Below are 24368 nucleotides of genomic sequence, written 5' to 3'. Positions count from 1 at the left end.
GCCTTCTTTCTTTATGGTTTACTTGCTGCATTAAGGACTAAGTTTAAGTTATTGTTTTAGATAGATAGGTAAATAGTTGAGGTAGCCGATTGTATTGTAGTTGTGTTTATTGTGTGTGTTGTACTACTTGTGTGTCCGACCTGCCTTTCAAATTAGTCTTTTTTACTTAAATTTGGCTTCCTACTTTCATTAGCTTTCACATTTATTAAGAAAGCCATTAATCTTTTTATAATTTAATTTTCTTCATTGTAATTTGTTCTGTTGGGAAAAAGGGGTAATAAAGTTGTTGTTGTTGTAGTAGGAAGGTTTGGTGCCAGTAGGGCAATTTTGAAGGGTGAGGGTTTTTGGTTACGAAAAAGGTACAGGTCCACATCAATCCAATCAGAAGGGCTAAGATAGGTTAAGATGTAAATTTGACCATTGACTTGCCTCAATAGACCTCATTCCCTTGTACATTGTGTTTACCCAATACAGATCATGTGATGACACTCAGGAGATTTGATCCTTTGTTTTGTTCATTAAAAAGAGTTCATGTTCTTTTAATGAACAAAACAAAGGACCAAATCTCCTGAGTATCGTCATATGATCTGAATTAAGAAAACAAAAGCGAATAAGGTCCATTGCTCCAGACCTTCTCCTAGGAGTAAAATGACCTTCCCCTGGACTTATTCCTTGCACGTATGTTTGCTATTTTTAAGTGCCAACTTTTTATACCACAGGTAACCCAGCCTAATGGAAGCAACAAGTATTCTGCTGCAGACGATTGGGGGCGAGGATGTTAGTCCTCTAAAAAAGAAGCGTGAACGAGAACTCCGCGATGCGATAAAGGAACAAGATTTAGAAAAGTTCAAAATTTTAATCTCGTCTTCCTCTACAGAAGACCTTAACCAAGTTAGCAGTTCTGGTAAAACGTTATTACAATTAGCAGGAGAAATAACGGAGGAATCCGTACGTAATGATGTCATCAATGATCTATTATATAACGGAGCCGACTTAGAGGTAGCTTTGCTGCACGCCGTACGCGACAGTAACGCAGAAATCGTGGAAATGCTGCTCGGGTATCACAACCAAACACCTCAAGCTTCGTCAAAAAGTCTTAACGAAGAACATGTTACCCCGTTAATCCTGGCCGCGTCGTTACAGAATTTTGAAATCGTCAAGCTTTTGTTAAATAATGGATTCACCATCAGCGAACCGAGCAAGTCTCATTGCAACGGATCCAACGGAATGGTAACTGGAAGCTGGCTTCCGCTTTGCACTTCTTGCACTCATACCTTGGTTTGGCCAGTCCTGTGTATATTGCAGCATCTTTTCTTCAAAACGTCGACTTTGGTGACGACCCTGTCCGTCGCGCATGCGCCATGAATCAAACGCTACGTGAGATGGGAAAGCAAGAATACCAGTTCAGTAAAGAATACGAAGAGCTGAGAGATAATTGTAACGAATTTGTTGTGGCGTTGTTAAATGAATGCCGCTCCATGGAAGAGATACAGTGCATTATGGAAACAAACGTAGAAGATGACTTGAAAGGTCAATTAAATATGCTAGAGTTTGCCATAGCAACCAAAAGTGATAAGGTTGGTTTGCTTATTTTACTGTAGTTCGTGAAATTTCAAATACACCTTTGGATGATTGCTGCATTAACAATGACATCTGATTACATTTTTTTAAGGAAAGTCGAAACCGGTCAGTGTCTAAAAGCAACAATCCTGGACAAAAATCGTTTAATAAGCCCTTTTTCTCAATTTTCGCTCTTTTGGACAGTAAATAAGACAAAGGCCAAACAATACCCCATGCTTCTTCCTCAACCAAGACAATGTTGTTTATGGAGAAGAGGAAATACCGAGCTATCCAAAAAATTGTCGGGTGTTGATGAAGGGGGGGGGGGGGGGGGGAGGGGGGCGTGTTATGGTTAGGGTGGGTTGAGTGGGGGATGCGTAACAGGAAGTTATGGACAGGATTGGTTGGATATGAAGTAACAAGTGTCTCAACAGTTTTGTCTTGTATTGTAATCTGAAGAGCTCACGTAGAAGCCTTCACTATTCAGTGAGTAGGTATTAACACAGCTTTTTTATTTTCCTTGCAAAGTTTGTCAGCCACCCTTACTGTCAGTTGTTGTTGGATGCAGAAGTTTACAAGGGAGTCTCTTTCCTGGAGAGGAGTACTTGGAACCAAGTTCTGTTGATACTAGTGGCATCCGTTTTGTTTCCAGTTTTGTTCTTAATTTGGCTCGTTTTTGAACACTGTTTTCCCAATCATAAAATTGCCAAGATGTTCCACGCTCCCTGCGTAAAATTTCTGATATATTGCGGACTTTACCAATTATTTCTCTTCTTACTCATTATAACATCGTGGGCAAGTGTTTACAGCCACTACGCCTTTAATGGTAAGTCGAAAGGAGAGTCGCTTTTTTTTCGCTATTATTTTTTATTTAAGTTTACCTAAGTAGTGTTTAGGCCAATAGGCCGTAACTAAAGTGTGGACCGAAATCCCAAGTGGCATCTTAGGATCCCCCGCATGAATATAAGAAGTTTCATGCGTTGCTCGGCAATGGGGGAAACGATAACTAAAAAATTGAGGTCCTGGGCAAATTTTAAGAGAGTCCCTACAAGTGCGAAACCACAAAAGGTCTTTTCTCCAAGGGTGGCCCTAGTTTGCCTAATATGTATGGGTAATCAAATGGTGACGATTCAAATTAAAGAATAATTTCACGCGCGTTTTGTCCAAAATCAAATAATTGCCTAAGCCTTTAGGCAATGGACAATTATTAGGCGAGGTTTAGCAAAATATCGCGATTTGTCAGTGACGAGCAGATCAGTCATCTGCCGGAGCCGCAGGCTGCGGCAAATAACTGATTTGCGAGGCACTGAAAAATCACGACATTTTGCGACGAGTTCAATGATTGTTTTATCATTCGATCATCGATTTTTTTTTTGTTTTTGTTTTCGGGAAGCCACAAGCGTGCGCTGCCTTGCAGGTGTCGAGTAATGGCAGAAATCAATAATTGGTTTCCTTCTCGGCATAATTATATTTGTAGACTTCAAATTATACTTACAGTCAAACGTTCAATAACAAAATGTAGGCATCAACAAAGCTGAAGAATTTCACAGTTTTCCAAGCGTCTACAGACAAATGAAGCTTTGGTGTAAAATTCGCCATTTTTTTTGCTGACTTCACCCATAAAATCTCCTCAGTGCACTTGCATTAGCCAACTTGTCCTTCGCGTCGATGACACAAGTGACTCTTCGTCTACCTTTCTTTCCTTGAGATACTCTCGAAATACGTTAAGTGCAACTTTTGTTCCTTTCTTAGTATTCTCACTGTTCTTTTGATTCACTAAACATGCCAAATCATTCTCTGACACTCGTAGAACCGATCTGCCATTTTCTCACAAGAGCGTGGTTTCAATTGCGCATGAGCAGAATATTATTTGCAGTAAAACACTTATTTATAGGCAGTTATTTGCAGGTCACGTGGTGGGCTCTCGGTCAATGAAAAGGATGGAAAAATACATCGAATGATAAGGAAAATAATTTAACTTTGGACAAAACGCAAGTGAAATTATTCGCTAATTTGACGAGTATACCTTTTGATTAGTTGTTAATATCATGGGTGACAAATTACTCCTTACTTTTCGAAGCTGGACACCATTTTGGCACTGAAGGAAAAGTTGCCATGGCAACATTGTAATTTCACATGTGAAATTACAAATTAACGATGGAATTTGGTGCCAAAATTAATTATAATAGGGAGTAATTTGTTACCCATGCTATTATTCTAGTTATACTTGTTCTTCTGTTGCAATCGTTATATTCTTTCATCTTTCCCAGAAATAGTTCCTCAATTTTCCATCAACCTTCAACTGAGGTCTCAATGGGGTTAGGCATGAGGCGTGAAACGTCGAAAAATGTTAACTGTAAAGCGTGAAATTGACCAAAAAATAACCGTTAACCTTGATAAAAATTAAAAGCATTTAGTGTGATTTTTTATAATTATGATAAGTGGGATAGGCAGTATTTTGACCTATTTAGAGTCTTAAGAGACTTCAGAGCACTCGATACCTTTATAACTCCTTTGCTCTCCATTCCCAGGGTCTCTCTTCTTGTTTTTCTCTCTCCTATACTCTCTTGCTCCAAGCGAAGGGAAGAAGAGCCGCACTTAGGTATTCTTTGCGACACTTTTGACATTACTTGAAAAGGAACTCCTTCTACATCAATGACCGCGCCTGAAAAGGTGGTTTCGAATGTTCAAAAAGTGCATGAGTACATACAATCCACTGTGAGTAAAGTAAAAAAAAGACAACCAGCTTAAAGTGCCCCTGTGATAATCATATTTTGAAAGTGTGTTGCCATGTGATTTGCCAAAAAAAAAAAAAAAACGATGAAGAGATCGTAAGTTCAGCTCACATGAGGTTGCACGTGAAAATCACTGGACATAGGACAAAGCTCAAACAAGAGGTGTCGATTAACTAAAATTTATTTCCGGTGATCAATAAATTATGATTTAATTCAGCAGCATACACATGCATTGGATTCTTAAACTAATGAGTCTTTGACGTCATTTTCTCCTCGACCTAGCTCTCTCAAGATTTTAAAGTTAGTAATGGCGGAACAATAGATAAGAAAATTCCAGTTAAAATAAACAGGTGTCTTTTTAGCTCGTGGAGAGCTATCGGGATGATTGGCGAATCAGGCTCTCAGGCGTAAACAATGGAAAATTTGTAATCAATTTCTCATCGTTTCAAGTTCGGCAGGCGCATTCATGCACTCGTTAAATGGTCGTTAAGAATGCTCTAATTCGGCTACCAATGAAAGACGTTCAATATAATGCATTACACTGCATTTGTAACCACTCTATAGGCTTGATAATTCGCTATATACCTCCCTGACGCAGTATCTTACTTACTCCTCGAGCTTACCACAGGATACCTTTGATTAAAATCCGAACTTAAAACTTGGGTCACTTAGGCCAGTTCAAACATCGAACTTTTCATGTACCTAGCTTAAATCCCTATTCGGGTCGACCCAAATAGTAAAGTTCACAGGGTTGATTCATTTGTCGAACTTATCTCTAATCACGATGTACAATGCTTTCGTGAAAGAAGGGAATTGTGGGACGCAAAAATAAATTATACAAATGCATGTATTTTATTCGGCACATGAGAAGTTCGACGTTTGAATCGAAGTCGCTCCACAGTCGATTTGCTCATGTAGACAACTCGAACTTAATTCTTGGGTCAACTCAAATTAGATGGGTCGAACTTAATTGATTCAAACGTCGATCTTTTCATGTACCTTATTGAATAAATTGGGTTCTTTACATTTGAGTACATGGAAAGTTCGACGTTTTAACTGGGCCTTAGTGTTTAGTTAACATAGTTTTGAGATCCAAAGAAAAAGAACAATTGTTTTTTTGATGGTAGTAGCACTTTAACTGTGTTGATCATTTTCTCTTAGAAAGAGCATGTTTTATAACAATAACAATAATAATAATAATAATAATAATAATAATAACAACAACAACAACAACAACAATAATAATAATAATAATAATAATTTTCAGAAGTGCTCACTTTAAAGTCAAAATGTTCTCAGTAAGACATTTGCATGATGACGCCATTTGAATACAGGTACCAGAATCCTTCAGGTTTTGCTCAGCTTACGCTAATTAGAGCTATTGTTATCTTTTACCCCACTGGGAATAGAAAAATTAAATAAGAAAAGAAAAAAAACCAAATTTTGGTAGTTGTAGTAAAATGACGCCATCGTGAAAATTGCCGATTCCTCTCTGCAGACTGGTTGGTTTTATCGTTCATCATTGGACTATTAGTGGACGTCATTAAAGACTGGCTCCAACTTAGAAGAAAGCGTTTCTTTTCATATGTTCCAAACTGCATGGCATTAGCAACGGTTGTATTCTTTGTCAGTCATTACATCATTTGGTGGTCAGCTTGGGCAGTGATGACTAGAGACGGCCACAATGCACCGGAGCATTACTCAAATCATGAATTGCATGACGTCATGTTAGTCTCTGAAGGTGTTCTTGCTGTTGGGATACTGCTGGCCTTTTCAACAACCTGTCATTCGTGCAAGCCAGTTCTAGCATTGGCCCACTGTTAGGCGCCTTCGTAGAAATGATGTATGATGTGGGAAAGTTCGCTTTGTATTTCTTTTTCATTTTCTTGGCGTTCGCTGTGAGCTTCACCAAGCTGCACACACAGTACTTAGCGGGAAGAAGCTACTTTTCATCGCACGTTGAAAACGCAACAAGCGAGCATCGTGTTGGCAAGTAAGTATTATTCATTACATTAAACTATAAAGAGAAAAGGCAAGTTTGGAGACAGACGGAGTTTCTGGCATCTGGTCACTTCATGACAAAGATAACGTAACAAATGCGGGCACCCGTTCCAGATAGAACATTGGAATCTGTCGTTTACATTTACATTATTAGATTGCTGTAGAATATTTGAATTTGTGTAAAGAAGAGGTGGAGGATTTCTAACGGGCTGGAATAAAGAGTTATGTTCCATGCGAAAAATCCTTTCAACGTACACACCTTCCGCAGCAGTCATCAAAGCGAGTTCAATGCCCATTTTTTAGTGATAGTAATTCCTTTATGACATGAAAGAGAAGCCTTGGTAAATTACTGGTTTTAGTCCTTCTGGCTCTGCGGATTTTTCTCCAGATACTGTGGTCGTCATGACCAGATTAAATTAGATCTTTACACAATGTTACAGCAGTTACCAGTCGTACTCGCCCCTCAACGACATGTCACGTTGGTCATTTGCTATGATTTTTTTTCCACTGACTCTAAAAATTGATGTCTGAGGCCATATAAAGAAAAAGAAGCCATAGAATTTCACCAAATTTGGCAGGTACAAAGTTTGATGAGTTACCTTGCAATTGCCATCTTTTCGTGTGATCTGTCTGTTATTGTGACGTCACAAATGATGTCTAAATTTGGTATGGATTTTGCATTTTAGAAAAGAAATGATAAAAAGTGCATATTAATGTTTCGCATGAGATTTTATGATTACCGGTGAAAACCCCATTTCAATCGGATAAAACGGCTTTAATTTATAAGCAATCAAAGAATTCAAATTTCCCGCCTTAATGCCCATATATGGTCAAAATTAGGCTATTTACACGCCAAGAACATTTAACATATTGGTACAGGAGTTAAGCCTAAAATATATAAAATCAAATTTGTAGTTTTTGTGACTTTATATTTGTGGTGCTATGACGCGTTTTTCGTCACGAAAAACGTCATTGTGACGTCATAATGACGTTTTAATGAGAAAAACGCGTCATAGCACCAAAAATATTAAATCAAAAAAACTACAAATTTGATTTTATATATTTTAGGCATAACTCCTGTACCAATATGTTAAATGTTCTTTGCGTGTAAACAGCCCAATTTTGACCATATATGGGCATTAAGGCGGGAAATTTGAATTCTCTGATTTTCCGTAACTTTGCGCCGTTTTATCCGATTCAGATGGAGTTTTCTTTAAAAACATTCTTTCAGTATAGCAAAAATGCCTGTAATCTTTTCAACACTGATTTTCAAATTTTTAAGGATGTTACTAAAATTAGATGGCACTTATGACGTCACACTTTTTTAAAATGTCAAAATTACCTTACAATGGCTCAAAGCTAACGAATTTTGTTTTTCTAATTAACATGTTGTAATATCTTCCTTCAATTTAAATATAAACTTTTTGTCTGTGGGCCAAAACTTGAATTTAAGAACGAGTGGAAGAAAAGTCCTCTAGAATGACCAACGTGCATGTTTTTTCCTGTTTCGGAACTAAATTTGGGAGGTCGTCAATGAAATGTTCGACTGCCGCCAAGCGAATTTATTGACGTCCACCCAAATTTGGTCTCAAGTGGTTGAGAGACGCGTGTGACTGGTGACCGCTTTAAGAATCAATTGACTGATAACTTCCATCGTTTTAAAAGCACATGTTAATTTTTTTAGCCTTGGAGAAAGTATGTCGGTGACATTCTGGGCTTTGTTCGGTGAAGTTGAAAGAGACTACTTTCATGTTCCAGAGAAGGGCTTTGAGATCTTGACCAGTGCGGGCGTAATAATATTTGGTGCGTTCAACATCGCAGCAGTTCTTGTGGCCCTTAATATGTTGATTGCCATTCTGAACGAATCTTACACTAGGATATCGGTAAGTCGTAACCAAACCCTTGGCAAAGTGTTTGCAGTTACCGTCCAAAAGTGTTGCATTTGTTGTAGAAAAACGCAGACCGAGTTCGCGCCCATGGATCGAACATTGTTGCATGAAATTGCCTTAGTGCTTTTTTTGTAGTGGTACGCGAGGACTTTGATACCACTGTTCTCTTCATCCGAGTGCGATTAGTTTTAGAACGATTTGCTCGATTTCAACAGACGCGGTACTCACCTATAACTCAGTGCTAGAGCATCCGAACCAATAATCGGAATGTGGCATGTTCGACTCTTGCGAAGAAGCACTCGGATTTTTTCCGAATCAACATCGAAAAATAAGTCTCAGTCTCAGTCAATAAATCTAAGTGTCAGTATTGCAAGTGATGCTCGAACAATTAAAAGATTTTGGATTTAAAGGGGCTAGGTCACGCAATTTTAGGCAATTTCAGCACTGATCGAATGGTCATAGAATTAACTAAAATATCAAAATAACTGTTCAAAACTATAGAAGAACTCTAACAATACACATGGAAGCCAAGAAGGGACATGGATGGACAAATGTGGAGAGGATTGAAATGGATTGAATTTGAGTAAATTTCAAAAACGTCGGCCCAACTTTTTTCAAATTGATATCAGTCTATATCAAAATGTCTTTTACACAGCTGGAAAATAATTCTCAGTTGTTATGTGCCCGTGATTTTGCAAATGAAAGACTCTTGCTCTGCCAATTTGACTTTTAGACCTCATAATTAACAAAATAAAACAAATTTATCTAAAATAGCGTGACCTAGCCCCTTTAAGTTTCCATAACTGTAGGGGAACTTAAATCCTATAACTGTTTTATTTAACCTTGCACCTCTTTTTGATCTGACAAATACAACCTTGTCCAATATTGCCGAGTGCATGACCAACAGTAAAACACTGGTTCTCGTCTGTTCCCTGAAGTTACGTCCTTTTGCAATTGCTGGGAGGGTTTAATACCAAGATAGGGAACAATAGGCCATTTTTCAGCTTGATAGTGAGGCAGAGAGGACAAAAACAATAGAAACAATGCATGTGAAAGATATTAGCATATCATCCACTTTCCTTTGTCTTTGTTCTCTAAACCTCTCTTTCAAGCCGAATTTTAATATATCGAAAGTGGCCTAGTGGGAATACTCAATGCTGTAGGCTTCCAGCAGTTAGGTATGGCGAAGTGGCTTTTACCAATGTGACAGGATTTCTATACAAAAATTTGGTTTTATCAACGGAGTTGATAATGTAAATTGGCCACCGTACAGAGATTCTAAAGGCTGACATTTCGAGCGTTAGCCCTTCGTCAAAGCGAATCGAGGGATTATGGGTTACGTGTAGTTTTTATAGTAGAGTAGGAGCTACGCTATTGGTGGTAACATGGCAACGTGAAAAATAGGAATATATTAGTTAAATGAAAAGCGTTCGTTAATACCGTGAGGATTAAGGGCGCCGATTTGAAAGATGAATTTTTGTTCCAGATTCTTGCGGCTTTCCGTCGTACCTAGATGTAGGGAAAGGCCGCAGATAGCCATGTGTTTTTTGGAGTGGTTAGGCAGATTAAAATGGCGAGCGGCTGGCTTAGATGCATCCTTGTCATTCTTCTCAACATCGCGAAGGTGTTCGCGGAATCGGTCACCTAGTCGTCTACCTGTCTCACCAATGTATAATTTATTGCATAACGTACAGGTTATGCAATAAATGACATTTGCGGAGGTACATGTGAAACGATCGGTGATCTTAACAGATCGCTTAGGTCCCGATATCTTGCTAGTGTTAACAATGAAAAGACAAGTTTTGCATCGTGAGCGCGCGCATTTGAAAGTGCCGGGTTGCTCGTTAGTTTTGAGCGCGCTTCTAACTAAAAAGTTGCCTACGTTTTTGTCGCGTTTGAATGAAATAAGTGGAGGTTGCGAAAAGATTCTATCAGTCTCGGGATCATTTTGGAGTAATTCAAAATTACTCCAAAATGGCCCCAAACGGCCTCAAACCTGAACTCTACGGCCGCTACATCGACGACTGCATCGGCGCTATTTCATCCAGCATAGAAGAACTCGATCAATTTATAACCTCCGTCAACTCTTTTCATCCGGCTCTTAAATATACCTGGGAAATTTCGGAAACTTCATTGGCTTTCCTAGATATCAAAGTTTCTATTAGAGGCAACGTGCTATGTACTAGTGTGCACTACAAACCTACTGATTCACACAGTTATTTGTTGTATTCATCGTCACATCCATCACATGTCAAGAACTCCATTCCTTATTCTCAATTTCTTAGACTTCGACGTCCATGTAGTGATGACTCCGATTTTTCCAGCACATTCGAGGAGATGTGCCAGTTCTTCGAAAAACGTGGCTATCCTGTCTCTGTGGTCAAAACGGGCCATCATCGCGCCCAACAATTTGATCGACAGTCATCACTACAAACGTCACAAAAGGATAAGAATGACAGAATTCCATTCACCCTTACTTTCCATCCTCATAATCACGCAGTCAAAAGCATCATTCTTAGTAATTTAAATTACTCCAAAATGATCCCGAGACTGATAGAATCTTTTCGCAACCTCCACTTATTTCATTCAAACGCGACAAAAACGTAGGCAACTTTTTAGTTAGAAGCGCGCTCAAAACTAACGAGCAACCCGGCACTTTCAAATGCGCGCGCTCACGATGCAAAACTTGTCTTTTCATTGTTAACACTAGCAAGATATCGGGACCTAAGCGATCTGTTAAGATCACCGATCGTTTCACATGTACCTCCGCAAATGTCATTTATTGCATAACCTGTACGTTATGCAATAAATTATACATTGGTGAGACAGGTAGACGACTAGGTGACCGATTCCGCGAACACCTTCGCGATGTTGAGAAGAATGACAAGGCTGCCTAACCACTCCAAAAAACACATGGCTATCTGCGGCCTTTCCCTACATCTAGGTACGACGGAAAGCCGCAAGAATCTGGAACAAAAATTCATCTTTCAAATCGGCACCCTTAATCCTCACGGTATTAACGAACGCTTTTCATTTAACTAATATATTCCTATTTTTCACGTTGCCATGTTACCACCAATAGCGTAGCTCCTACTCTACTATAAAAACTACACGTAACCCATAATCCCTCGATTCGCTTTGACGAAGGGCTAACGCTCGAAACGTCAGCCTTTAGAATCTCTGTACGGTGGCCAATTTACATTATCAACTCCGTTGATAAAACTAAATTTTTGTATACTACTTCCCCACCGACGCAGCACCACAGTTTCTTTAGAAAGTACCCCTTCATTCATTTGACAGTATTTCTGTTCTGTTTGTTGTCATAAGGAGGTTGAATGGGCCTTTTTCGTTGCATTAAAATTCAGCTTGAAAGTGAGGTTTAGAGGAGAAAGACACAGGATGATATGCAAATATTTTTCACATTCATTCCAACGTGTTTTTATTGTTTTTGTCCTCACTGCCTCACTATCAAGCTGAATATTTGATATTTCGAAAATTGCCTTTTTATTCTGGTTTTGAATCCTGTGAGGGCCGTATCGGAAACATCCTTCGTTAAAAAAACTGGTCTTCTTCTGTCCCTCGTTCATTATTTGGATGGTGGGAAGCGTATTCGAAGTAGGCGGCCCCTCCTGCGATACGAATGAACCCTTTCTAAAGGCGGAAAGCCGGGTCAGCGTGATTGCTTATGGTTAAGGAATGCACCACTCGTCTGCAGGATGCTGGGAAGTGCCCTACGTTTTTCAAATAAGGACACTAACGCGAAGGTTAAGAACCGAAATCATTAGGGAGAACTTTGACCTAAACTTAAATTCAAGATGCTTAGATGCTCATGCCTCTTTGGCATCGTTAATGACTTAATTTTGGTCTCTTTTATTTTCCCTTTTTCATTGAATCACAGGAAAAATTAGACACTTCGTGGAAGTGCGTTAGGGCAAAGATGTGGCTTCACTGGATTCACAAAAGAGGGGTTCTTCCTCCTCCGATCAATGTTTTATACGTATTCCTTCCAGTGAGTTGGGTTGTCAAGCATCTTGCATCAGCCTGCTTTCCTGGGCTGTTCAAGGTCAGTGAACAAATCAATACGACTTAACTAAAACAGTAATACTAAACTAACGACCGTCCTGAGGGAGAGGTTGGGTAGGCCGGGCGAGGCCTATAAAGGGCTTGCTATAAACATGACACTCTAAAAATAATTTGTACCAGGATAACCCGGGCACTGGAAGCCCTTTCCCATCGGCCAGGCTACCTCCACTGTCCCTTTAGTGTTTTCAGCATACATACAAACATTCCATTTTTCATGCAAAATAAATTCAGCTTGAGATAAAAACATGGCCTCGAGGCTCTAGCGAAACGAACGAAACCTATCAACCTTCCTTGAAATCTTTTATGGATTTAATTATCAATGGCGCAGCTCATGTCAATGAATACTATGAATAGAATAAGGATTTGTGTCAGTTTTTGTCCTCGGAGCCTTGAAGGGAAGCCCGCTTTCTCCAGGGAAATGCTTTTGGCAAACCTTGCATTATGTTTGTGCCTATTGTGTTCCTGTGGTCTAGGCATAATAATAATAATAATAATAATAATAATAATAATAATAATAATAATAATAATAATAATAATAAAACTTTATTTATTTCACCTACTTACATTAAAAGAAATTGAGATGATTGATAATAAAAATTCACAATTCTATAAAATTACGAATTCCATGATGCAGAGATATTAAAATCATACAATCGAATTATACTAATGACGGCTAAACCAGTGTCCATAAAACGCCCCGAGTATAAAAACATATAGACCGTGTATCTCAAATATCCGCACTAGCTACATTTATTTTACAGTCTAATGATTGCTCTATCTTGCTACGAAACGGCGTTCGCGAACCTCTAACGCATGCATGTACCGATCTTAAGAGTTCAAACGAAATCTGTGTCCTGAGCCAAGTGATTACAATATGACAAGGCTCAGTATCTTTCTAATAATAATAACGAACTTCATTCAAGTCAAAAGTAAGTGTCAACTGTATTTAACGCTTGGGCAGTTGGATCTCACATGCAATATTGTAGGATGTAAATGTTGTAGTTGTGGCAAAATACCATCCAACATTGCTTGGATCGAGCAAAGTTTGGCCAGGGCTTAATTGTGGACGCTGTACACAAAAGTCAAATCAATTCAAATGTACTCACATCAAATCGTAGGTTGATTTTTGAGGAAAGGGAAAAACCGGAGTACCTCGAGAAAAACCAGCAAACCAAGAGAGCCAAAAAGCTGACCGATCGGCGGGAGGCGAGTGCTCTCACCACTTCGCCATCCCATTAGAGAACACATCTGTAAGGCTGGGAATATGGCATTAGAAGCATTGTCTTTTCAGCGATCATCTAGTTCTCTTATGATTTGAATGTGTGTTTAATTAAAGGGTTACGAGTTCCACAAAGTCATTATTTATTTGTTACCTCCGTGGTGATCTTCTGTAGATTCAGAGAACGATGCACCGACAGAAGACCATCAAGACAAGTGAGGGAAAGGTAAACAACTGAAGTTACTGTTGCAATAATTTGACTCATCATTTTATCGAGGGATACACGACCCTGAGCGGAGCTTAAAACAAGTCAAGAGAAGCACCCGTAGTCTTAGTGATCTGGCCTATCTATTGGGTCAACCCACGCTGAAGTTTCTATCAGTTGTTGAGGCAAAATAGCGCATTTCTGGAATGAATGCGAATTATTTAGAACAGGAACAGTATTCTTTGCGATGGAAGGGAGAAGTGATCCTCGCACGTAGCTGGACAATTTAAGCAATTGTATCGCATAGGTATCTGAAAAATTCCCGTAGCTTAACGGGATTCGAACCCATGACCTCTTTACCATGATCGGAAAGAGCATGCAGGACAATTAACTCCCGGGTTTTGCACATTGTAAAATTAGTAGAGCTTTTGTCGATGTATTTTCTCAATGTTAAAACAACAAGATTGTCTACGAACGTGCTACGGAAGGCCGAATAAAATGAAAATTAATTACCTCTAAAATGTGCTTTTTTTGGTCATTCTATCATCACTGTTTAACTTATTTGTTTGGTTGTTTTCTTTCAAGAGACGAGAGGTTATTCGACAACTTGTTTTGCGGTACTTAAAACAGGAAAGGAAGAAAAAGAATGGAACTAAGTTACATGAATCAGATCGAAAGGACGGTGATCAGAATTCCCTTTAATGCGCGGCCAAAGTCTTCAAGGACATGTGATCAGCAGTGAAGCCATGGTTTCGCTGAACAGTACGGGGTGGTGTGAGAAAGAAAGTCGAGAAGTGTCAAGGAAAACGAAATATCATCTTTTTCGCTTTTTGTATTTTAGTGACATTTGCATGCGTATTGTTTTAATTACCTACAATCTTGGAAATAACTTTTGGGATTTACACTCACCAGTAAAGTCTATTGGTACCCCTTATCCCCCATTCTATCGTTAGTAATGTGCTACAAAATACTGTGCAAGCCTTTGGCCGTTTCTTAACCAACATGGCCGCCGTTCCTTTGTTTAGGGACACCAACATGGCCGCCGTGACGTCATGTGAAAACACTTGTTCGCTCAAAGTCATGTGCTTCTGCCGCAGGTCATGTTCGCTGTCTGTCCAATTTAGTCTCTAATGTGACTCATTTTGGACGATAGCAAAAGTGAGCATTTGTTTCATGTAGTTTGTAGTCCCCTGTTTTATTGCTGTCATCTAATGTTATTATTGGAATCAATATTGCTAGTTTTAGTCCGGGCACGAATGTAAATTTGAGCGAGGAAATTGTCAGCTTACGTTGTTCACTTAAATTCGACAAATTGAAAAATGTGTGTGCTGTGCTCACAACAATGCTTTTTGTATACTTTAAATTATTAACTTTTGGATTGGTAGTGTCTTTGTACATAATGGAACAAAAGACTGAGAAAAATGGATTGGAAGCCGTTCAAGTGACCATATTCCGGAATAGAAATACATGGAATAGAAGTTAGAAATCCTTCGTTTTTACGGAGAATCACTTTAAAATTCTCAAACATCTGCTAAAATGCTACTTTAAACATATCTTTATCATCCTTGTTGCTTCAAAACGACAAACATACCGTTTACAATCATCGTTCACGTATTCTTCTTCCGGAATAGGGTCAATCGAACACAGCCTTAGTATCGAAAAAAGCCGGGAAGTGCAATTTTTTTCCCTTAAAAATTAGAGAGGAAATATCAAATGAGCTGTGTTACGAAATTTAGCGAAAGTTTAGTGAACTGGCAACCAAATCAAGTGAAACGTAAAAATAGCTAATGAAAACATCCAAGGAAGGTTTTAGTAAAGCAGCAAGTACAAATGGAAACAGGGATGGCCAACATTGAAGACGGAAATAAAGAATACAATGGATTGTAATTTGGGTTTTGGAAACTGTTCAGCCCAATAGTTTTTTTCAAAGTTTCTCTGTTGTTCATAACTTAAATTATGTATGTGCCAAAAAAGACTTTTTTATCACGGAGCCTTGAGTTGTGTTGTTAAAAGCAATTTTTTGGTTAACGTTTAGATGCATAGTAGCGTCGGAGTAGGAGCGCAATGCCGTAACACAGCCCCTTAAAATTTCCATTTTAGTGGCCACCATCTATGTTACATTTGCCTAGTCAGTGCGCATGCCCGGATTTTTCTTTCGCTGCTTCCGGGATGAAACTGAAAGATATTTTGTATTTATATGGCTTTTTGAAGCTTAGCGATCTCGACAAGCACTGGGTTTTTTGGCCCAGAATTTTGTCCACGAATTTGTAGTTTTACTAAAAGTGTGATTAAACTTTAATTGATAAAAATGGTTTGGCGCTCGGCTGGCAAGGCAAGAGTGCTAGGTCCCGAACTTCAGGACCACTTCACGAAGTACCTAAACCCAAATGTCCAATTTTTTTGCGGAATATTTCCGTTCCAATCGTTTCATTCCCCGTTTTTTTCCAAATTTTTGATCGAATGGAAAGGCGCCCGCGCTAACAAAAAAGTGGAACCAATAGCAGTACCACTGAACGAGTTGCCAGAGCCTCGTACAAATACTTGGCAAGTCGACTTCACTTGGGCAAGCAAACGAGCAAGCGACGGGGGTCGCGATTTCACGAAAAACCCAAAACGGACTTACCATTACCATGCATCCCGAAATTTCGACCCGCGGATCACTTTAAACGACACTGCGCTTTCAAAGTATCAGTTAGTAGTCTACCTCTCGATTAGGCTTTTATAGATTGTGCTAGTAAAAGTAGCATATAATGCTACTAGCATTGCCCCTTTTTTTTCCAAGATTAGGGTCAAATTATGCTCGTTTTTCCAAATTATGCCACTTGTTCTCAAATTTATTCTTTTTGCAAAATAAGCGAAATAAGTCCAAAAAAATATATCATATTCTTTATTAATGGAACAATTCATGTTAGCAATCATATATCTCTTTATGTCTGGGAGAGTATGTTTGTCACGCACATATTTTATCTACTATTTTCATGCAAGATGCAACTACCCAAATGCTGTACTTATCAGCGCTTTTTATACTGTAGCATCACGCTATGGCACTTTGTTGGTGTCGCAAGCTCCTCTTCTATGGTGTTTCGCTGTCGTTGTCTTAACTAAAGGCAACGGTCTCTGGTTATGTTTGCTGCTTCTGGACTCTCGTTTTTCCCAGAGAGTTGCAAGTTATCGGGCGGTGTGGTTGACGCCATTGTGCAAACTTGAAAATGAGAGGTACTGGGACCAACACCATACACAGACTGCTGTCCTCCTAGGGAGACCCTCCCTCTGTTAGTAAACCGCGAATGGGGCTAAAACATTGAACAAGAATATTCTCAGGCTTATCAATACATACGGATTATGCTAGCAGTGCTACTTTAAGCAATTAGCAAAAATTATGCTAGTTTCATCAAGATATGCGAAAAATTATGCTAGCACAATCGATAAAGGCCTACCCTCGATGGGCAGTGAGGGAAAAAAATGGTGATCCCTTGAAGCATGTGTGACAGATCTCTTTCCGAAGCCCAGGATGTTAGAGATGTTATCCCAATATATATTGCCGAGTGTAGTCACTTTGCCAGCAATATGATACGTCCTTGCGCGGAAGCTAATACTTGATGTTTGGGCATACGCATTTGATAAACTACGAAAACTATCAACTGTATTATATTATTTGTCAGAACAGTGACTTCAAGACGTAGCGTGTGGAGGTTTGGAGAAACAAAATTGAGAATTTGTCGTCGGGTGCTCCTCCACCTTCAAATTTGTTAATTTTACGTCGTTGTCAGGACGAGAACGGCAAAGAAATGTACCAGAATATAAAACGCTCTTGTGGGGCGTGCAGAGAATTTGCTTTTGCTGATAAAAAGTACTTTCTTTTTTTCCGCTCTCTTTCTCGTCGACGACGTCTTCGCTTGAGCTGCATGCTGCGCTAATGTCACCACCTGCAGTTGTTTCTCAAGACTACTCACAGCTGGACGATTCGCTCTGACGAAGGGCTAACGCTCGAAACTTCAGCTTTTAGAATCTCTGTACGGTGGCCAAATTACATTATCAACTCCGTTGATAAAACCAAATTTTTTGGATATCGATATTTTGATATGAATCTTGAGTTCAAACCATTTGTTTTAAATCAGATATCAAAATTAACATTCAGTGTCTTATCCGGCCACTACTTTGTTTGATCAATGGATTTTAAGCAACAACGATGGCTACGGAAATGACAACGAAGAATATAATCGGTTAAAAGAGGGTAGATTACGCGTTTCGTTTAGTAAAAAAAACATAAAGCAATGTGACACACGCTAACACCAACCGGTGTGACCAACACATCACACATGCGTACAACCATTTCACCTGGTCAATTAGCAGCCCTGGACATCTGAGGCCCAGCAAGGCCGGAACAGCTGTTCATGGCTGCTAATTGACCGGGTGAAATGGTTGTGCGTATCCGTAATGTGTTGGCCACACCGGGTTGGAGTTAGCGTGTGTCCCCTTGCTTTTTATTCTTTTTTTCGCTGAGTGCCGCGGGATTTCCTTGTCGTACTCCACAAAACAACGACGTGGAATCATCCAATTTCTGGTTTTGACGAAAACACAAGCACACAACAATGAAGCGTCCATTTTCTTCCTTTAGTTTAAAACCGCTCGTACCAATCCACTTGACTTATGTGATAGTTTGCCTGTATTGTACAACATGAACAAGATGGAATAATCAAGAGTGTAGATTTCGTTGATGTTGCCGCTGTCCTTGCTTAAACTCGCTATTTGGAACTTTAAGGTCCGTGCCAAACGTCGAACTTAACTTGAGACGCACAAAATAGAGCGAATTAAGGGCGGAGCCTACTAATTAAATATATTTTTGCCCCGGTGTGTAATTATGCAGGAAATGTAGATCTTAACAAATTTTATTGAAATCCAAAAAGAAAATTGGTGGTATCCAATCATTTTTAAAATATAATTTATGAATAATATTTGTAAAAAGCTTTAAAATACAAAGCAATGTATGGCGTTCTTTCTCAAATTGAAGCTTAATTATCTCTGAAAAATGCAGGGTTACCCCCAATTTTTTTTTTTGGATACTAAGAGTACTTATTAAGATCTAATTTCTCTAGATAGTTTTAAACCGCGCAAAAATTTCCCTGTACCAGTAAGCATCACTGATAGGAAACCCAAGTATCTCGAAATACGCAGAACGTATGCGCAATAACAATAGTAGGCACCGTCCTTAGGTTCATGATAAGTCTGATGTTTGACTCAATTAATTAAGTTCGACGAACTGTATCTGGATCGACCTACGCGTTCTATCGGTTCGTCTGCCCCTGACGGATAGAATGTGTGAAGATCGAGTGTGTCTAAAAATTATTAGACATTGCCTGGAAATGAAGCATACCGGGTATATTTCTCTTTTATAATGCTATTAATAAACCAGTAAAAGATTACGTAACTATTATCTGGTCAAACTGTGATAAACATTGTCTAGATCGTGTTTAAAGCTACAAAAGAGAGCAGCAAGAATCATCCACGGTGCTGGTAGTCATGCGCCCCCTGTTCAGTTATTCAACAAACTAAAATGGATTCCTTTCTTTAAGAATGCTAAACTAGCCAGGAATGGAATAAGCTACCTCTTCAAATAAGAAAAGCAGAAACTCTCAAGACACTTAAAAATTCTCTTTGGAACATGATTAGTCTTATTTTTATTTATTTATTAACTTGAAATGAGGGTCACTATTTTATTACTATTAATATTCTATTTCATGCTACCCTCGTTTAATAAACCAAGACTTAGTTAGTTAGTTAGTTACTTACTTGTCTGGGACAAACTCGGATTTCTCATGCATAAGTCGAACTGAACTCAAAATTTCTACGATAATGTATATTTTGGCCTCGATATCAGAATATTAATAAAGTGTTTTTTGGTGCAATCCAACTCGGCGGCTGAATTTAATGCCAGTAAGTATAGTTGACGACGAAGATAGCGCGACTTTCAAACAAACGAGCGCGAATTTTCATTGGCTTAGCGAACACGGACTCAAACAACGTCACCTCTCCATGGACCTTTCTGGAAAGTTTTGCTTTAACGTCATTTGAATTGCAGTAATGTGATTGGGCAATCGAAAAGTTTACTGCCCATATTAGGAGTTTCCTTAGCGGGAATAAGGAGAAGATTTGTTTAAATTTGCCAAACATTGGTACGTGAAACAAATTGCGAACACTTTTTCAAAGCTCGCTGATGAAGTAAGCTTAGCTTACACATGAACGAATTTCGATCAGAAGTCGGTTTTTCAATTTTTTATTTGTTTTTTTTTTTTGTGAGTAAAGCTGCGCCTACCAAAGCAAAAGCAAATAAAAGCAAACCGCTAATAATTAGTTTATCGACTTTCTGCTGAAAAAATCAGCTGTCGTAAAAAAATTGAATATTTTCCTTCCCTCGTTTGTTTACTTCATAACGAGCGTGAACGTGCTGCAGTTCTGAAAAGCAGTTATAACGGTGCCAATAATCCGAGCCCATATGCTATTTTCACCACTAAACTTCGATGAATATATATGTATGTTAATGTATGTATCAATTTTCTGAAGCGCATTTAAAACCTTTAAGGTCCGGCGGTCCAACTCGTTTTCCCACCACCGACTTTTCACTTCAAACTCGTCGTACTATGAGTTCGCCGCACGATATTCGAGACTTCGCACATGCTCCTTAGAACTTGCTTCCAGATCTCGTACTCGTAGTCGTACTCGCCGACGGTGCTAAAACTCTCTATTTTTCCTGTCAAACGGCTTTTGGCAAAATTGATATTTAATGCCTTTCATTCGGTCACTAAGGGGATTCACCATGTGGGAGTTAAAGCAACGACAACGGCTACGACAACACCAGAAGGGAAGAAAATTATTTGAGAAAAGAGGGAAATTTCTTTGCCACGCTCCACAAAACAACAAAGTGGAATCAAATTATGGAGACAATGTCTTCAAAAATGAAATATGAATAGCTCTTTGTGCCATGAATACATTTCATATCTTGTAAGTGGGTTGTCAGGATGTTGTACGTGTAAACTAAAGTACTTTTATTTAGATTTTGACTCAGTTTTGACCGAAAAACAGCTAATTAGTATGTGTAATCAAATGGCGACGAGTGAAATTAGGAAATAATTTCACTTGCGTTTTGTCAAAATTCTGATAATTTCCCGAGCCTTTAGGCGAGGGAAATTATCAGAATTTTGACAAAACGCAAGTGAAATTATTTCCTAATTTCACGAGAAAACCATTTGATTACCTTTTAATGTCGTGGGTGACAAATTACGCTCACAACCGTAATTGTAAAATCGCTCGAGTACTTTATCCAACTGCTCGCGAAGAATCATCTCCAGGTTTTTCTCAAGGCTATTTTCGTCACACCACTTCTCAAAAACTCTCACCCAGTTAATTGTGCTCTTTCACGTGTTTAAATTTTCTGCCGCTTCTTTTAATTTCGTAACTTCTTCAATGGTCACTGTCTTAAATCTAGACGCCATCTTGGCTCTGATCGAGATACAAGAGATGTTACCATGGCAATTGTGTAATTTCACATGTGAAATTATAAATTAACACTGAAATTTAGCGCCTAAATTAAGGAGTAATTTGTCACCCATGATATTAAGCGTGAAATTGCCCTTTTAGTATTAACGTTTTATCCATTTCAACCTGAAAATTAGAATGCGTCTGCTATTACCCCTTTTTTACGACAGTGTTATCAAGCTTTCAAACGTCAGCTCATAATTAATCTACAGATCAAATTTTAATTTTCTCTCTTACTTTTTATGTACATAGAGGCACGTTTTCTTAAGGAGATCAACATCCTTTCCGACCTCAAAGTGTCATTTTTTGATTTTAAGAAATAGGATGCCCTTGGGTAAATTACATTTAATATCACGAAGTAATGGAAATGTGTTTTTAGTCTGCCTGGTTTAATGTGGTTGGTCTTAAATCGAAGATTGGAAATTGATATAATTTAAGTTAGAATCGTAATTTTGTGTATCGAAAGTTCGATTTTGAACTCTAATTATACACGTTCGGACCTTTGGTTTAAAATTTGAAAGAATGAGCTTCTTAAGAAGTCCATTAGTTTCGAGTAAAATGATAAGACCCTACATCCGGTCTAAATTGCAAACTATACTGAAACATAATTTTGTTATTAACGTGTTGTTTCGACATTGCTCAGCGCATGATCACCATTAGTACAGTCAGGAGTGACTGCATTTGGAGTCGTGTTAATATCATTTGATACAGAATTATTTCGGAAAAGCTTGCAACAATTCACTTTCTCGTTAAAAAGAACCTTGAAACCCTCTCGATAATTAGAGCTTTGCAAAGCGTACAGAACAGGGTTGCAAAAAGAGTTTGCGAATAGCAAAAATCGGCTTGTTCTATGGCACAAATACAGAGTGTCATAGTTGTCTCGAACAGTTTTCGTATCGGAGAATACAAGAAAAATAAAGAAAATTGAAAATGGAAGCGAGCAGATGGCGAAAAAAAGCGCAAGCCAGATTAGAAGGCGAGCCAGTTGTTTCTTGGCCTGTCTTTCAGCATACGTCCTTGTGGATTGTGAGCAAATTGTTCCCGTAAAGAACAATCCACGGACAATTTCAAAGTTACAAAAAAATATTATGAGACAGCTAATAAAGCCAAAACAAACGCTAGTAAAGATAATGAAGGGCTTGTTATAGATATACTCATCCAAGCTCCAAGGACGCTTACAAGGGTACTTCAAAGATGAAAGGTTGAAAGTGTTGGCTTTAATATCTGGGATGCAAGATAACACAGCCAAGATCCAAAGGAACACTATGACATGTGCAACAGATTCTTTAGACATCCGTAATGTGGTATGAAAAGGTTTAACAAGTGCCAAATATCTTTCCACTGCAATTGTGCAAACCGTGAGAACTGCTGCGTTGATGGAGATTGGTACAATAGCATTTCCAGCAAACAGCTTGCAGATCAAGTCTCCTGAGAATCCCTGAAGACGAACCGATGTGAGAGCAAAGTCATATAATCCAGGACAGAGTAAGAGAGTCACTAAATCAGCAACAGCCAAGTTCATCAAGAGATAGTTGGTCGTAGTGTGCATTGATGGTGTTTTCCTCACGATTGTAATGATGATGCAATTACCAAGAATACCTGGAAGAATGATCCCTGAGTACAAAACAGCGAACATCACATCTTGTCCCGAAATTGCGATAGCTTCTGGCCGAGAGAACGACGTGTTAATGTTCATTCTCGGCTCTTTTTATCCTTTTATAACAGATGGCGAGTTTCGCTGCGTCTCGCGGAACGAGGCAAATTTCTGGCTTTTTACGAAGAATTGACATTAAAAAAAACGAATTAATATACCAATCAGGCCTGTTTTTCAAAATGCCCAATATCAAGTGCAGGTGCAAAGACGACGCTTTCAATTCAATATTTGTTTACTTTGGAAAAAGGAAATTAAAAAAAAGACTCTGGACGACCGAAATTGGACAGTAATTACCTCGGTATCTCGAATTCCACACTCTGAGGTGCCATCTGGGTTGGGGTTACTAGACGGGTAAGCCTCGTCCAATTTCCTGAAATGAGAGGCCAGTATTTTTAAGGTCATTAAAATCATTACATGTATTTCGGAATCGAAGCCAAATCGAGTTTAATTAAAGCAATGGAATTAGCATTAAAAAGTGACAATGATGAGTTTGTGAATATTGATGGTCTGGTGTAGTGTACGTGATGATCCTCTTGTGTGTCATAATCATTTTTGCTTTCTGAACCATCATTCTGTATGTCCCTAAAGATTTGTTGCAAGTCACCTATCGCAAGAAAGGTATGATTTGTGCAAGACGAAAATCACGCCGAATGGAAATTCTCTTTAACAACCTGTTTGTTCTTGGACTCAGTACGGTGTCAGACGAATTAATCGTAATATATATGACGCGCCATCCAATTGGACGGGAAACAAAACCAAGCCCTAATTAAGGATATGTTCACGTAGAGGGCATGACAGAAAACACGAGTTGACTATTGTTACTTTTTTTACGTAGAAATAAAACAGTCTCATATTCTGTTGGGGAGATACTATTCGTATCCCTTGTAGGAGTTAGTTCGATTAGACGTATTCGATTACCTTAAAACTGTGAAAAGTTCTTTCAAGGATCGAAACCTTGCATCAGTTTCAGCGTTAATCCCAGTATTCATGACAATCATGAAAGAAAACGCAACCCGAATACAAACTTCCTACATGACTTGTTTTTCTTTTAAAATCGTTTTGCTAATTAAACTCCTTGAAGTTTATGTCGAATAAACCACTTTTTAACCAGAAATAACAAGTACAGTATGGGGCCCAGTTCACGGCCACAAAAAACGTAAACATGTATTTCTTACCTTGGAATAGCCGTAAGGACTTGAAATTTCAAAGACAGCTAGCTTCAGCATTCAGTCTATACATGTAAAGCTATCGACTGCTCAACGCTGTTTTCTCTCGAGTAATAACAAAAATGGAGGCTCCGTTCGTGGGCCCAGTTATCGGCCAGCGAGGCCAGTTCTCAGCCACTGAAAAGAGTGCGCTCGATTCCTCAGAATAAACAACGCTTTATCACCAGTTTTTGTTGTTAAGTCACTTATAAGGCTTATGTTTGATCTTTCGACCACAAAGTATCCTTAAAGAGCTTTGTTTCATGTTAGAAAGGGAAGTTTTT

The 24368-nt window shown here is 38.8% G+C and overlaps 2 protein-coding genes across 4 annotated transcripts; one reads left to right on the top strand and one right to left on the bottom strand.

Annotated features, from left to right (window-relative positions):
* Window positions 1-1361: 1361 nt before the first annotated feature.
* On the top strand, window positions 1362-15786 carry LOC138038167 (transient-receptor-potential-like protein). 2 transcript variants are annotated; one of them, XR_011130203.1, is made up of 7 exons: window positions 1362-1577; window positions 2089-2386; window positions 5794-6288; window positions 7981-8179; window positions 12084-12248; window positions 13663-13713; window positions 14278-15786. XR_011130203.1 is itself a non-coding variant. In XM_068883991.1 (7 exons), exons 3-7 carry the CDS (start codon window positions 6134-6136, stop codon window positions 14392-14394), a joined length of 687 nt encoding a protein of 228 aa, XP_068740092.1. In that variant the 5' UTR covers window positions 1369-1577; window positions 2089-2386; window positions 5794-6133; the 3' UTR covers window positions 14395-15786. The 2 variants fall into 2 exon arrangements, 1 of the variants encoding a protein (XP_068740092.1); XM_068883991.1 differs by having other exon boundaries at window positions 1369-1577.
* Window positions 15787-21597: 5811 nt separating this feature from the next.
* On the bottom strand, window positions 21598-23492 carry LOC138038166 (substance-P receptor-like). Of its 2 annotated transcripts, none has more exons than XM_068883989.1 (2): window positions 23174-23492; window positions 21598-22994 (listed from the first exon to the last, which is right to left on the bottom strand). In XM_068883989.1, the coding sequence occupies exon 2, from the start codon at window positions 22919-22921 to the stop codon at window positions 21842-21844; it is 1080 nt and encodes a 359-aa protein (XP_068740090.1). In that variant the 5' UTR covers window positions 22922-22994; window positions 23174-23492; the 3' UTR covers window positions 21598-21841. The 2 variants fall into 2 exon arrangements, with proteins under 2 accessions (XP_068740090.1, XP_068740091.1); XM_068883990.1 differs by having other exon boundaries at window positions 21598-22990.
* Window positions 23493-24368: the final 876 nt, after the last annotated feature.

This window comes from Montipora capricornis, chromosome 2 (genome assembly GCF_036669925.1).
Source record: "Montipora capricornis isolate CH-2021 chromosome 2, ASM3666992v2, whole genome shotgun sequence".
Taxonomy (NCBI): domain Eukaryota; kingdom Metazoa; phylum Cnidaria; class Anthozoa; order Scleractinia; family Acroporidae; genus Montipora; species Montipora capricornis.
The sequence above is the reverse complement of the archived record's forward strand: the minus strand, read 5'-3'. Positions and strand labels throughout refer to the sequence as shown.

What these genes read in the sequence shown, in the direction of transcription:
- LOC138038166 (XM_068883989.1), bottom strand. Translation starts at nt 22,921, where the DNA reads ATGAACATTAACACGTCGTTCTCTCGGCCAGAAGCTATCGCAATTTCG.
- LOC138038167 (XM_068883991.1), top strand. Translation starts at nt 6,134, where the DNA reads ATGATGTATGATGTGGGAAAGTTCGCTTTGTATTTCTTTTTCATTTTC. An exon ending in GCTTTCCTGGGCTGTTCAAG is followed by an intron (nt 12,249 to 13,662) that starts GTCAGTGAACAA and finishes GATCTTCTGTAG; the next exon opens with ATTCAGAGAACGATGCACCG. An exon ending in TCAAGACAAGTGAGGGAAAG is followed by an intron (nt 13,714 to 14,277) that starts GTAAACAACTGA and finishes TTTTCTTTCAAG; the next exon opens with AGACGAGAGGTTATTCGACA.